General features: G+C 45.9%; 1 protein-coding gene across 1 annotated transcript; it reads left to right on the top strand.

Annotated features, from left to right (window-relative positions):
- Window positions 1-1,377: 1,377 nt before the first annotated feature.
- Window positions 1,378-8,291, top strand: DEGS1 (delta 4-desaturase, sphingolipid 1). The gene is made up of 3 exons (XM_065835191.2): window positions 1,378-1,555; window positions 2,508-3,250; window positions 5,416-8,291. Exons 1-3 carry the CDS (start codon window positions 1,474-1,476, stop codon window positions 5,560-5,562), a joined length of 972 nt encoding a protein of 323 aa, XP_065691263.1. The 5' UTR covers window positions 1,378-1,473; the 3' UTR covers window positions 5,563-8,291.
- Window positions 8,292-12,157: the final 3,866 nt, after the last annotated feature.

The following is a 12,157-nucleotide window of genomic DNA, read 5'->3' as shown; positions in this document are numbered from 1 at the left end:
TAGGGATTGTATTTCACCTACATATGTGCAGCTGCACGTGGGGCTTTTAGCAGCTGGTATGTATTATCCTTTTTTATTCATTGTTACTAATACACTTTAAGGGATGCATCATAAACCTTGAGATATTAATATTACATTAATAAGGTATGTTTTAAACTGTGATACTTCCTGTGTTGCTTTTAGCACTATTATTGATTCAGATTATTCTAATTTGAGTGGATTTATGGACAACTAAAATTCCAAGCAAGCAGTCATTCAACTTCCACATAAAGTAAGCTTTGTAACTGAACTGCCCACAGTCAGTACTGTGAGAGAAACTGATGCAGGGACAGATTAAATGGAGTTTAGTTCTTACAGAGGAGTTTCTCAAAAATACCTTCCCAGAAAAATGAAGAAAACGGAGACCTTTGTAGAGGCATTTCGAGTTGTAGTTAAATATCTTTAGGCAGCTTACAGAAATTTAGATTTTGGACAAATGAGAGCTAGTCCTCACAACCATTCGTCTCTTACCTTTGGGAAAGAAAAAAGTACTTTTTAAAGAGGTGTTGTAAGATGCTGTTTCTGTTTCCAGTCTGAAGAAAGCGGGTCGGACAGGACTGCCCGGCCATCGCGGCGGCTTCTGGGCGGTTGTCCCAGCAGCTGAGAGGGGCAGAATCCTCACAGACAGCTAAACCGGTATAAACAACACTCAAGGCAGCAGGGGAGGCGGGGGAACTCGAAGCCGATGAGGTTTCACCCGCCCAGCTTCTTAGGGGCTAGTTTGTCCACGGCGAATGGGGAAGGGGCTTCGGCTTCCCCTGGCGCGGGGGCGATCCCTGGGGCAGGGCCCGCGTTACCAGCCGAGAATTTTTTCTCTGTCCTTAAGTATTAGTTAATACATGCGGCGTTACCAGAGGCACCCCCAGCGCAGGCAGCGGCACTGCCGGCTTCTGCGGCTCCTTCACCCCTGCGCTCCGCTAAGGCGGCAGCGCCTCATGGCCCCTGGAGAACCCCTGCGGCCGCCAAGGAGGCGCAGGGCGGCTGAGCGCCGGCCGCAGGCCGCGGCGGGATGAGTCAGTGCCGCCGCCTCCAGCGGGAAGGTCGGGGAGCCGCAGCCCGCTCGGGCAGACTAGCTGGACCTGTCTGCTGAGGTGGGGGACACACGGGATCCCCCCGCCCCGCCTTGGCCGCCACCGCCGCAGCCCTGGGCAGCAGCGCGGCCCCACCCGCCACACCGCCCCTCAGGCAGCGGCTTCGCTGGGCGCCTCAGCCCGCCCCACCCGAGCTCTCGCTGCGGGGGCGGGACCTGTCAGTCCTGACAGGTCCGGCAGCAGCCAATGGGCAGAGAGGACGGGGGTTGGGCGGGACGCTTGCCGCACCGCCTCCGCGTCGCTATAAAGTTCGGTGCTGAGGGTGGCGTGCGTCGGCTGGTGCGGAGCGAAGCGAAGGGGGTGACGAGCAGGCTGGGCGATCGGGGGTCGCCGCGCTGCCGGGATGGGTAACACCGTCGCCAGAGAGGATTTCGAGTGGGTCTACACGGACCAGCCTCACGCCGACCGCCGCAAGGAGATCCTGGGTGAGTAGGGGGCGAGGTGGCGGTGCTGCCAGCTGCGCGGTGCTGGAGAGGGGGGTGAGACACAGACCCCACAAAATGGCCGCCCGCGCCGGGGGGCGCCGCGGGGAAGGCGCCGCGGCAGGGGATCCGTCTCTCACCACCAGCCGTTAACGGCAACCGCGGCCAAGCCGGGCCGGGCCCGGCCCGCGTGAGGGGAGCGGCGCTGGCCGCGGACGTGGAGGCCGGAGCCGCCGCCTTGGCGGCGCTGGCGGGGGAGGGGACGGGAAGGAGCATGTGGGGGAGGTGGTGACTCGTCCTCTGCGGGGGCACAGCCTGAGTTCCCCCAGACATGGAGCGGGCGGCCCGCGCTGCCATTTTGAGGTACGAAGCGAGCGCTGAGCAGCCGCGGGGCGGGCGGGCGGCTGTGCCGGCGGTTTGGTTCCCGCTCCCCGCGGTGGCTGCGGCCACTCCCCGCCCGCCGCCGCTGCGCCCTTCGTGCGGGCAGAGAGCAGACGGGTAATTGATAAGGTGTCCGCTGGCCCTTATCAATAGATGGTGTGTCGTACGGAGAGGTCATGGTGGCACCCAGCATTGGTGGTAAATAAGCGCCGTTTTAAGTAAGACAGCTGAATCGCAGCGGAGCTTACTCAAGCGCTTCTGAATTGCTGGTGGGTTGTCAGTTTACAGCCGTTTCCTTCCTGGGCAGGCTGGAGGTGGTTCTGGTGCTTGCCATGTACATGTCTAATTGCTGAGCAACACAAAAAAAGCTAAATTATTTAATCCTAAAGGTTTATTTATAGCCACAAACGTCACAAGTGGAAAAGGTGGTGCATTTTCATTGCCTTTGTAGATAGATCCTAATTGGGAGGAAAGGGAGAAATTATAACATCTGCTGTTGTAATGTAATTGGGATAGTTGGCTGTGAGGAGAGCTGCTAAATAATTCCTTTTTGGTGTAATTCTTTCCCATCTAGCTAAGCATCCAGAGATAAAAGCCTTGATGAAGCCAGACTACAACTTGATCTGGGTGGTTGTGCTGATGGTTCTTGCACAGTTGACTGCCTTCTATCTGGTTAAAGACTTGGACTGGAAATGGGTCATCTTCTGGGCTTATGTCTTTGGGAGCTGTATTAGCCACTCCATGACTCTGGCTATTCATGAGATCTCTCACAATAGTGCCTTTGGCAACAGCAAAGCCATGTGGAATCGGTGGTTTGGAATATTTGCCAACCTCCCTCTTGGTCTCCCATACTCCATATCCTTCAAGAGATACCACATGGATCACCATCGTTACTTAGGAGGTGATGGAATTGATGTGGACATTCCGACCAACTTTGAAGGCTGGTTTTTCTGCACTCGTTTTAGGAAGTTCATATGGATTGTTCTTCAGCCCCTTTTCTATGCGATTAGACCTCTCTGCATCAATCCCAAACCCATTACTCGACTTGAAATAATCAATTTGTTGGCTCAGCTCTCCTTTGATGTGGTGATATATTATTTATGGGGAGTCAAATCCATCTTTTACATGCTTGCTGGTTCCATACTTGGACTTGGGTTGCACCCAATTTCAGGACACTTCATAGCTGAACATTACATGTTTTTAAAAGGACACGAGACTTATTCCTACTATGGGCCACTTAATTTGCTCACTTTTAATGTTGGTTATCACAATGAACATCATGACTTCCCCAATATTCCTGGCAAGAGCCTTCCACTGGTAAGTTTACTTCCAATGTTATTACTTTTCCTTAAGTGCTACTTTAACTTGAGTCAGGTAGAACACTGATAGGTAGAAGAATGAAAGTTGGGAGATTAAAAACAAACAAAAACCCAAAAACAAACCACAAAAAAAAAATCAAAAAAACCTCCCTCTAGAACAATTTCTGAGTTGAGTAATGAAAAATAATTACTTACTATTTTAGTGATACCCTGAACAAGCTTCCAATGAGCTGGCTGCTCAAGCCCCTTCTGTGAAAGGAGGGGGGAGGAAACATGTCTTGTGCTTTGCAGTAACTTTCTTTTTCTGTCATTACAACCAGCATTTTGGTTTCTGCAGTTTAGAAGTATGCAGAAAACTAGTTAAGAAGTTGCAAATACCTTCAGAGATTTGTTTGCTCTCTGAAATCTTGTAATGCATGCTTATCCTTTAGTCTGTTCTATCATTGATGTTCTCTGGTGGGGAAAAGAGAGTTTGAGGTATTGCTAATGTTTATTGTACTGTTGACAAATATTTAACAGCTTTGTAGTCTGGAGCAGCTCAGTTTCCTCTAGTAAGAGAACCTTTGAACCCTAAATAAGTTTCAGCTGTATACTGACAGAATTAAAGCTTAAAAGCTAAGACTTTGGCCTGTCACATCTGTATGAGTAGCAGAGGTGAATTTTCAAACTAGCTTCTGCCCACTTCAATCTTTGTTGGTTTATTTTAAGCAGGTACTTAATTCTCTTTATGTGTTTCCTAGTTGGAACGTAGGAACACAGCCTTCCAGGGTTACACCTACAACTAACTTGCCTTCAGTGAAAGGTGGTTTTCATTGGGCACTAAATTTGCAATTTGGCAGCAGCTCTGGTGTTGGTCTTGTAGCTTCATTGCACTTGGTGACAGCAAGACCTTGTAAGCTTGTGCTCTAGTCTAAACTTGATGGTTGTTTTTGTTGTCAGTGGTGAAACTGTAAATAAAAGAACTATTCCAGCACTTCTTCAGCAGGCAGTTAAATTCTATAATTGGTTTGCTGGGACTTCATTTTTGTGTATTTTGTGGTTTTGTGTTTGGGTTTTTTCATGTTGTTGTAGAAGACAGATGATTTATCTTACTCAGGTTTCACCTGTCAAATACAGCTGATGTTGTTTTAACCCACCTTCAATACCTGGGCCTGTGCTGTGAAACCAGCATTTCTCTTGTTGCAGCAGTACTTAAGTCATAAATAGGGAACAATTTTTTCAACTATTTAATTGCAGAGGTAAATACCCATCTCTGCTACAGGACTGTTAGTGCATGGCTCTGCTAAGGAAACAAAGCTTTCTTTTAGAACAGTGTAACTAATTTGATTGATCTGGACTCTTCCATGCTGTGTGCTAAAACATCACTGAAGTACTGAACACTTGATTCCAGCTGGGGTACTGGTGAGCTGGGAATAATTACTGTTGTGTAAAAGTATACTGGCTAGATGCACTATTCTAGAGGTGTGATGACAGATTAAAATGACCTTTAGCTCCAGACCAAGCATGCAAATATCTTGGGTTTTTTTGTTGCTTGGACAGATCAATATTGTGTCTAAAGCTATGGAATTTAGTGAAAAATCAGTTTTATTCTGTTCAGGTTTTTAAGGCTTTAGGTGGTTTGCCTTAAATATTGGTGAGGAGATATAACTGAAACTCCATCTCTTCTTTTAAAATGGTGGTCTAGTCAGTATGTACATCTGAGAATGTCTTCAGAAACAAGGTGTTTCTCAGAAATAAGATGTTTTTTTGAGTGCTGAGGTTTGAAACTATGTGTAAAAATAGCTGTGTTAAACATCGCATCCTAGCACTTAAAACATTCTTTTTAGCGATACTCTTATATTTGAGTCAGCACTGAACCGAGTCACCCTCTTCCACAAGCAACCAGACTGCTTGTTTTGGTGAGCCACATCACAGTGAACGGACAGAGTGTTAGCAGACTTTGTTCTGCTGAGCTTCAGTGTAAAAGTTTCACATGAAGTTTACTTAACCAGGGAGTTGCCTTTTCCTTCAAGAAACTTTCACACTGTGGCACTAGTAGCCTTTCATCTAACATCCAAAAATGAAACTTTTAGTGCTCTGCATTAAGTTACGGGTTGAGGATTGTAAAGTTGTCAGGCTTGGTGCTAAAATAAATAGTAAAAAACCCTCGTATCTCTTCTTTAGGTGAAGAAAATAGCAGCTGAATACTATGACAACCTGCCACAATATAACTCTTGGATAAAAGTACTGTATGACTTCGTGATGGATGACACAATCAGCCCATATTCACGCATGAAAAGGCAATTAAAGGGTGAAGTGAAGCAAGATTAAACTTCTGGCAACCAAAAAACTTTGAAATGTCTGCTTGCTTTAAAGTGGCTGGTATAAAGTCTCCTGCTAAATGTTTTCCCTGGTGTCCTGAATTAAGATCTACTGCAACATAGCAATGCATCCTTAAGGATTTTGTAGCAGACTCCTACCAGCTATAACATTCCTCACAGTCCTCAGATTCATTGGTTTAATGTGTATATGTTTGCCTAAGGATCAGTGTTATATGCGTAATGCTAAATCACTTTGTTACAGAATTTACTTTGGCAAGTGTTAAATCTATATAAAATATCTGACTTTTAATGTTTTAAAAGTTCTCAGTATGCAGTATGCTTCCCACAACATGCTGTTTAGATGACTGTAGTGTTAAAATGCTGTACTTACCTGTTAATTCTAAACTAATGTGATCTGTTAAGTTAAACCTTCTGTTGAACCCATTTCCTAATGTATGGGTGGAAGAATGAAATTTGCACAGAAATGTTAAGTGTGCTTTTGTTTAAATATGTAACATGTCATTTGAAGCATTGCTTTAAAGTTGTATCTTTTCTACTGAGAGTACCTTAAAGGAGCAATCTTTCAGAATGAAACTGGTGTCTTTGAGGTGGCTGGTGTGACTTCCTTGTAAAAAAGGTGGGGAATTCAAGGGTTTGCCAACTTTGTGGGTCCCCACCTACTGCTGCTTGTGTTAGCATATAGCTTGAGCAGCTCACATTTAGAATCGTAATTGTGTAAGCCATTAGGTAACTCAGTATATTAACGGATTAGGTTTTTTTCCACTGGAAAAATCTCTTTACAGTTTGGTGTTTTTCTGATCTGCAAAGAAAAATTATTAGGCTTGTCCTAATTGTTTCTGCTGTTACTATGGTTTTAAATGCTTGGTCTATAAACATTTACACTCATTTTGAGATTTGGCTTATATGGAAAACTAAATCAATTGAAGCAGGTACTGTTCTGGCAAACAAGGCTGCAGCCACTGACAGCTTTACCTATTAAGTGTATTTGTCATTTGTGTACACAGAAAAGCGTTGCTAATTTTTTTCTGAACCACCAGTACCTTACATAAGCACTTGTCTGTCTTATATATTAAAATGTGGTGATGGCACAGGCAGTGATATCAGTTTTCCTGCCTAAGAAGTTTTGTAAATTGGGAATAGAGAATGGATGGACTTGCTGAACACTGAAGAATCTCTACATACCTCAGGGCTTTCGGTATATTTGCCATCTGTCTTCTAATGCATGATGGCTTTAAGCTGTCAAAGATGGCTATGAATCACCCTTAAATCTCAAATGGTGATCCTATGGTATGTTCTGATCTGGAAAGTGGGATCTGATGAATGTGGAGGTCTTAGCTGCTGTCCACACTGGTCTGCTGTAAGTGACTTAATTTTTAGATGCCTTCAACTCTTGTTTTTTTTTTTTTTTTAAAGAAGCATTGGTACTTCTGAACCCTTGCTTGATTGTGGTCCTAGTTTTAATATGCTTTAAGTGTGGGCTCTCACCTGTGGTTAAGCAATAGAAATGGTATGAAAGTATGCTGACAACTTATTAGTGACTTTATGATGATGCTGATAACATGCTAGCTGGCCAGCTTATTGCTCAGGGTAGAGTGTAATATCAAAATATACTTTATCCAGTATTTTTACATGTAATTAAAAAGCAAATATTAAAGTAATATTGGGTGAATTTCTGACTGGTCCTCTTATGCTGAAGGACCCAAGCTTTAGAGAAATCTGGTATTTTTAAAGCAGATGCAAGACCTGGTCTATTGAGTGGTGGTATAGGTGGACTGTAGAGAGTCACTACCTTTCCTTTCTACTCAGAAGAAAACTGACTTTGAAAGACTTGAATAGGCTTTGCAAGTTGCAAAATTTATTTTTAAGCCACTTCTGTATGACTCTTTAATGTAAGAAGTGACATGTGGAATATCTTTTTTTTGATTGCTTACTGTAGCTGGATGAAGGATGGAAAGTGTCTCCAAAAAGTTTTATGGCTAAAAGCTGAAGCTAAGAAATGCAGTTACCTTAGATGAACACTTAAGATAACCAGAGTTTGGAGTCAAAATTTTATAGTTGGGCTTAGTTACCTACTTTGTGGAATCACTAATGTCCCTTACTGTCCTCCCAATGGGTAGTACAAATGTGAATTCCTTTTAAACAGGACTGAAGTTGCCATCTCTCTTGTTAAAACTGAGTGTTGCTTTAAGGTGTTCTGTGATCTTTCCTTCCAGCTGTGATTATAAATACACTCTTTTCACTTTAAGAGCTGCAGAGTAGTAGGTGGATTTTGAGGGAGATGTGCCTTGCCATAATCTTTCTGAAACATCTGCTGCTGGCTGCCTACTGGAGAACACTTACTGGATGAGCTTAATCTGAGTCAGTGAGACTTGACTTTGAATCTGAACCATGGTCTGGTACTTGTAAGCATTGGTAACTACCATTCTTAGGCATATAATTCTTCTGTGATACCCAAGAGGCCTTGACATCTTAACTTCAGTAGTAGGGATTTTGCCAGAAGCAAATAATCTGAAGCTGACCTACACTGCAGGATAGCTTCATCCCCAAAGAAGAGTTAGAAGTGTTTCTGAACTATTGGTAAAAAGAATTAAGACCAGATGGGCTACTTGACTTGTGTTTGTATTCTAAATGGATACCTAGTTTTCTCTGGTCATATTTATAATGTGGTGTTTAGTCTAAAGGCATGGCACAGAAATAAAAACAAAAAAAATGAATGAACCATCTAGTTGTTTTTAAGGAATTAAATAATCTGCATTGATACTATTAAAATATATCTGGCAGAAACAGGTCAGTATAACTTAAATATTTTTATCTGAAAGCTGGAGGGAGCTTTGACTAACAACTGAAGAACAAATTAAACCTGAAGAGCATTAAGAACCCTGACAGTCAAGTTCTAAAGTCTGTTCAGATGGAATGAGTTAACTTGGTCCTTTCTACCTGCCTGTTAGGGTTTGTTCCTTTCTGTTCGGCTAAAGCATATTACTTGTTTGTCAGCTTGGCAAACTTCTCCTTTATGTGAAACCAGCCTAGAGTTTAACTGTGAAACCACAGCTGACTTGGGGTCAGCTGTATTAAACATGTCAGAGTGTTTTAGCTTAGCTGCAGTTATTGTGCAGAGCCCTGAATTCACAGTATCACAGTATGTTTGGGATTGGAAGGGACCTCAAAAGATCATCCAGTCCAATCCCCCTGCTGGAGCAGGAACGCCTAGGTGAGGTCGCACAGGAACATGTCCAGGCGGGCTTTGATGTCTCCAGGGAAGGAGACTACACAACCTCCCTGGGTAGCCTGGTCCAGTGCTCTGTTACCCTCACTGAGAAGTTCTTTCTCAAATTTAAGTGGAACCTCTTGTGTTCCAGCTTGATCCCATTGCCCCTTGTCCTATCATTGTTTGCCACTGAGAAGAGCCTGACTCCATCCTCGTGGCACTCACCCTTTATATATTTATAAACATTAATAAGGTCACCCCTCAGTCTCCTCTTCTCCAAACTAAAGAGCCCCAGATCCCTCAGCCTTTCTTCATAAGGGAGGTGCTCCACTCCCTTAATCATCTTTGTTGCCCTACGCTGGACCCTCTCCAGCAGTTCCCTGTCCTTCTTGAACTGAGGGGCCCAGAACTGGACACAATATTCCAGATGGGGTCTCACCAGGGCGGAGTAGAGGGGAAGGAGGACCTCTCTCAATCTACTGACCACCCCCCTTGTAATACACCCGAGGACACCATTGGCCTTCCTGGCCACAAGGGCACAGTGCTGGCTCATGGTCATCCTGTTGTCCACCAGGACCCCCAGGTCCCTTTCCCCTACACTGCTCTCTAATAGGTCATTCCCCAACCTATACTGGAACCTGGGGTTGTTCCTGCCCAGAATGCAGGACTCTACACTTTCCCTTGTTAAATTCCATCAGGTTATCCCCCGCCCAACTCTCCAGCCTGTCCAGGTCCCGCTGGATGGCAGCACAGCCTTCTGGCGTGTCAGCCACTCCTCCCAGCTTAGTGTCATCAGCAAACTTGCTGATAATACACTCAATTCCCTCGTCTAAATCGTTAATGAATATATTGAATAATATTGGCCCCAGTACTGACCCCTGAGGCACTCCACTAGATACTGGCCTCCCACTGGACTCCGCACCATTGACCACCACTCTCTGGCTTCTCTCTTTAAGCCAGTTTGCAACCCACTTCACTACTCTGTTGTCTAGACCACACCTCCTCAATTTAGCTGTGAGGATGCTGTGAGGGACTGTGTCAAAGGCTTTACTGAAGTCAAGGTAGACCACATCCACCGCTCTGCCATCATCCATCCACCTTGTTACATTCTCATAAAAGGCTATGAGGTTGGTCAAGCATGACTTACCCTTGGTAAAGCCATGCTGACTGCCCCTAATGACCCTCTTATCCCTGATGTGCCTTGAGATGACACCAAGGATAAGCTGTTCCATTACTTTCCCAGGGACAGAGGTGAGGCTGACCGGTCTATAATTACCCGGGTCCTCCTTCTTGCCCTTTTTGAAGACTGGAGTGACATTTGCTTTCCTCCAATCCTCGGGCACCTCTCCCGTTTCCCAAGACTTGGCAAAAATGATGGAGAGCAGTCTAGCAATGACTTCAGCCAGCTCCCTCAGCACCCGCAGATGCATCCCATCTGGACCCATGGATTTATGGATGTCCAGACTATTTAATTGTTCCCTAACCCAGCCCTCATCGACTAAAGCAAACTCCTCCATTGACCTGGCTTCATCTGGGGTCTCAGGGGTACAGGGTTCCCCAGGACAGCCTCCAGCACAGTAGACAGAGACAAAGAAGGCATTCAGCAATTCTGCCTTCTCTGTGTCTTCTGCCACCAGGGCACCCACCTCATTCATCAGTGGGCCTACATTGCCTCTGGTATTAGTTTTATCTGCTATGTATTTGAAAAAGTTCTTCTTGCTGTCCTTGACCCCTCTTGCCAGCTGTAATTCTAAGGAGGCCTTGGCTACCCTAGCTGCCTTCCTGCATCCTCTAACAGCAGCCTTATATTCCTCCCAAGTGGCCAGTCCCTGCTTCCATGACCTGTAAACTCACCTCTTCTGCTTGAGCATACCCAACAGATCCCTATTCAACCACGCAGGCCTTCTGGCTCCCTTCCTCGACTTCCTACGTGTGGGGATGCTCTGATCCTGAGCATGGAAGAAGCAATCTCTGAATGCAATCCAGCTCTCTTGGGCCCCTTTTTCTTCAAGCAGTCTTGCCCATGGGATTTCCCCCAGCAATTGCTTGAAAAGGCCGAAATTAGCCCTACCAAAGTCCGGGGTTGCAATTCTACTTGCTATTCTGTTCCTGCCACACGAGATGTTGAACTCCACCATCTCGTGGTCACTGCAACCCAGGCAGCCCTCAACCTTTACTGCTTCGACCAGACCCTCTTTGTTAGTGAGGATGAGATCCAGCAGTGCACCTCTCCTGGTCGGCTCCTCCACCATCTGCATGAGGAAGTTATCATCAATGCACTGGAGGAACCTCCTGGACTGTGGCTGGCTGGCTGAATGGTCCTTCCAGCAAACATCAGGGAAGTTAAAATCACCCACAACAACCAGGGCCTGTGACTGTGAGGCCACTCTCAGCTGTGCATAGAAGGCCTCATCAACTTCCTCAGTCTGATCTGGTGGCCTGTAATAGACACCTACAACCGTATCACCCCTGCCAGCCTGTCCCTTGATCCTGACCCATACACTCTCAACTCGTTCCTTGTCCGCTCCTGTGCAGAATTCAGTACATTGCAGTTGCTCTCTCACATAGAGAGCAACTCCACCACCACGCCTGGCTGGCCTGTCTTTCCTGAAAAGGGCGTAGCCATCCATGACCAGGTTCCAGTCATGTAAACTGTCCCACCATGTTTCTGTAATTGCCACCAGATCATCTCCCAACCGAACATAGGATTCTAACTCCTCCTGCTTATTCCCCATGCTGCGCGCATTGGTGTACAGGCATTTCAGGGAGCGAGCAGAGCACACCAATTTCTCCCTAGGGGCACAGGAGGCCACCCGGTCCTCATCTGTTTTAGAATGCTGCCCCACTGGGGCAAGCCCAACTACAACCCCATCCCCCTTCGAGCCTAGTTTAAAGCTTTCCAAATGAGCCCAGCTAATTCCTGCCCCAGCATCCTTTTGCCCCTGCGAGATAAGCCTTTCCCGCATAACACTGTCCAGACTGGAGTCTTATAAAACCAGCCATTATCAAAAAAACCAAAGCCCTGCCTGTAGCACCAGTCTTGGAGCCAACCATTTAGAGATTGAATTTTCCCGTTCCACCCCACATCGTCACTTGAAGAGGGAAGGAGTGAAGAGAAGATCACTTGAGCCCCTGAACCTTTCACTATCCTTCCCAAGACCTTGAAGTCATTCTTCATTCCCCTCAGACTACGGGAAGCAACTTCCTCCCCATCTGTCTGGAAGACCAGCAGCGGGTAGTAGTCTGTCGGGTGCACCAGTCTGGGGAGCTCTCTAGCAATATCCTTGATCCGGGCTCCAGGTAGACTACAGACTTCCCTAAGATGAGGGTCAACCCTGCATATTGGGCCCTCTGTTCCTTTCAGAACGGAATTTCC

The sequence above is a fragment of the Patagioenas fasciata genome, chromosome 3 (assembly GCF_037038585.1).
Source record: "Patagioenas fasciata isolate bPatFas1 chromosome 3, bPatFas1.hap1, whole genome shotgun sequence".
NCBI classification, from domain to species: Eukaryota; Metazoa; Chordata; class Aves; order Columbiformes; family Columbidae; genus Patagioenas; species Patagioenas fasciata.
This window is presented reverse-complemented; position numbering and strand designations above follow the sequence as displayed.

What these genes read in the sequence shown, in the direction of transcription:
- DEGS1 (XM_065835191.2), top strand. Translation starts at nt 1,474, where the DNA reads ATGGGTAACACCGTCGCCAGAGAGGATTTCGAGTGGGTCTACACGGAC. An exon ending in CCGCCGCAAGGAGATCCTGG is followed by an intron (nt 1,556 to 2,507) that starts GTGAGTAGGGGG and finishes TTTCCCATCTAG; the next exon opens with CTAAGCATCCAGAGATAAAA. An exon ending in CTGGCAAGAGCCTTCCACTG is followed by an intron (nt 3,251 to 5,415) that starts GTAAGTTTACTT and finishes TCTCTTCTTTAG; the next exon opens with GTGAAGAAAATAGCAGCTGA.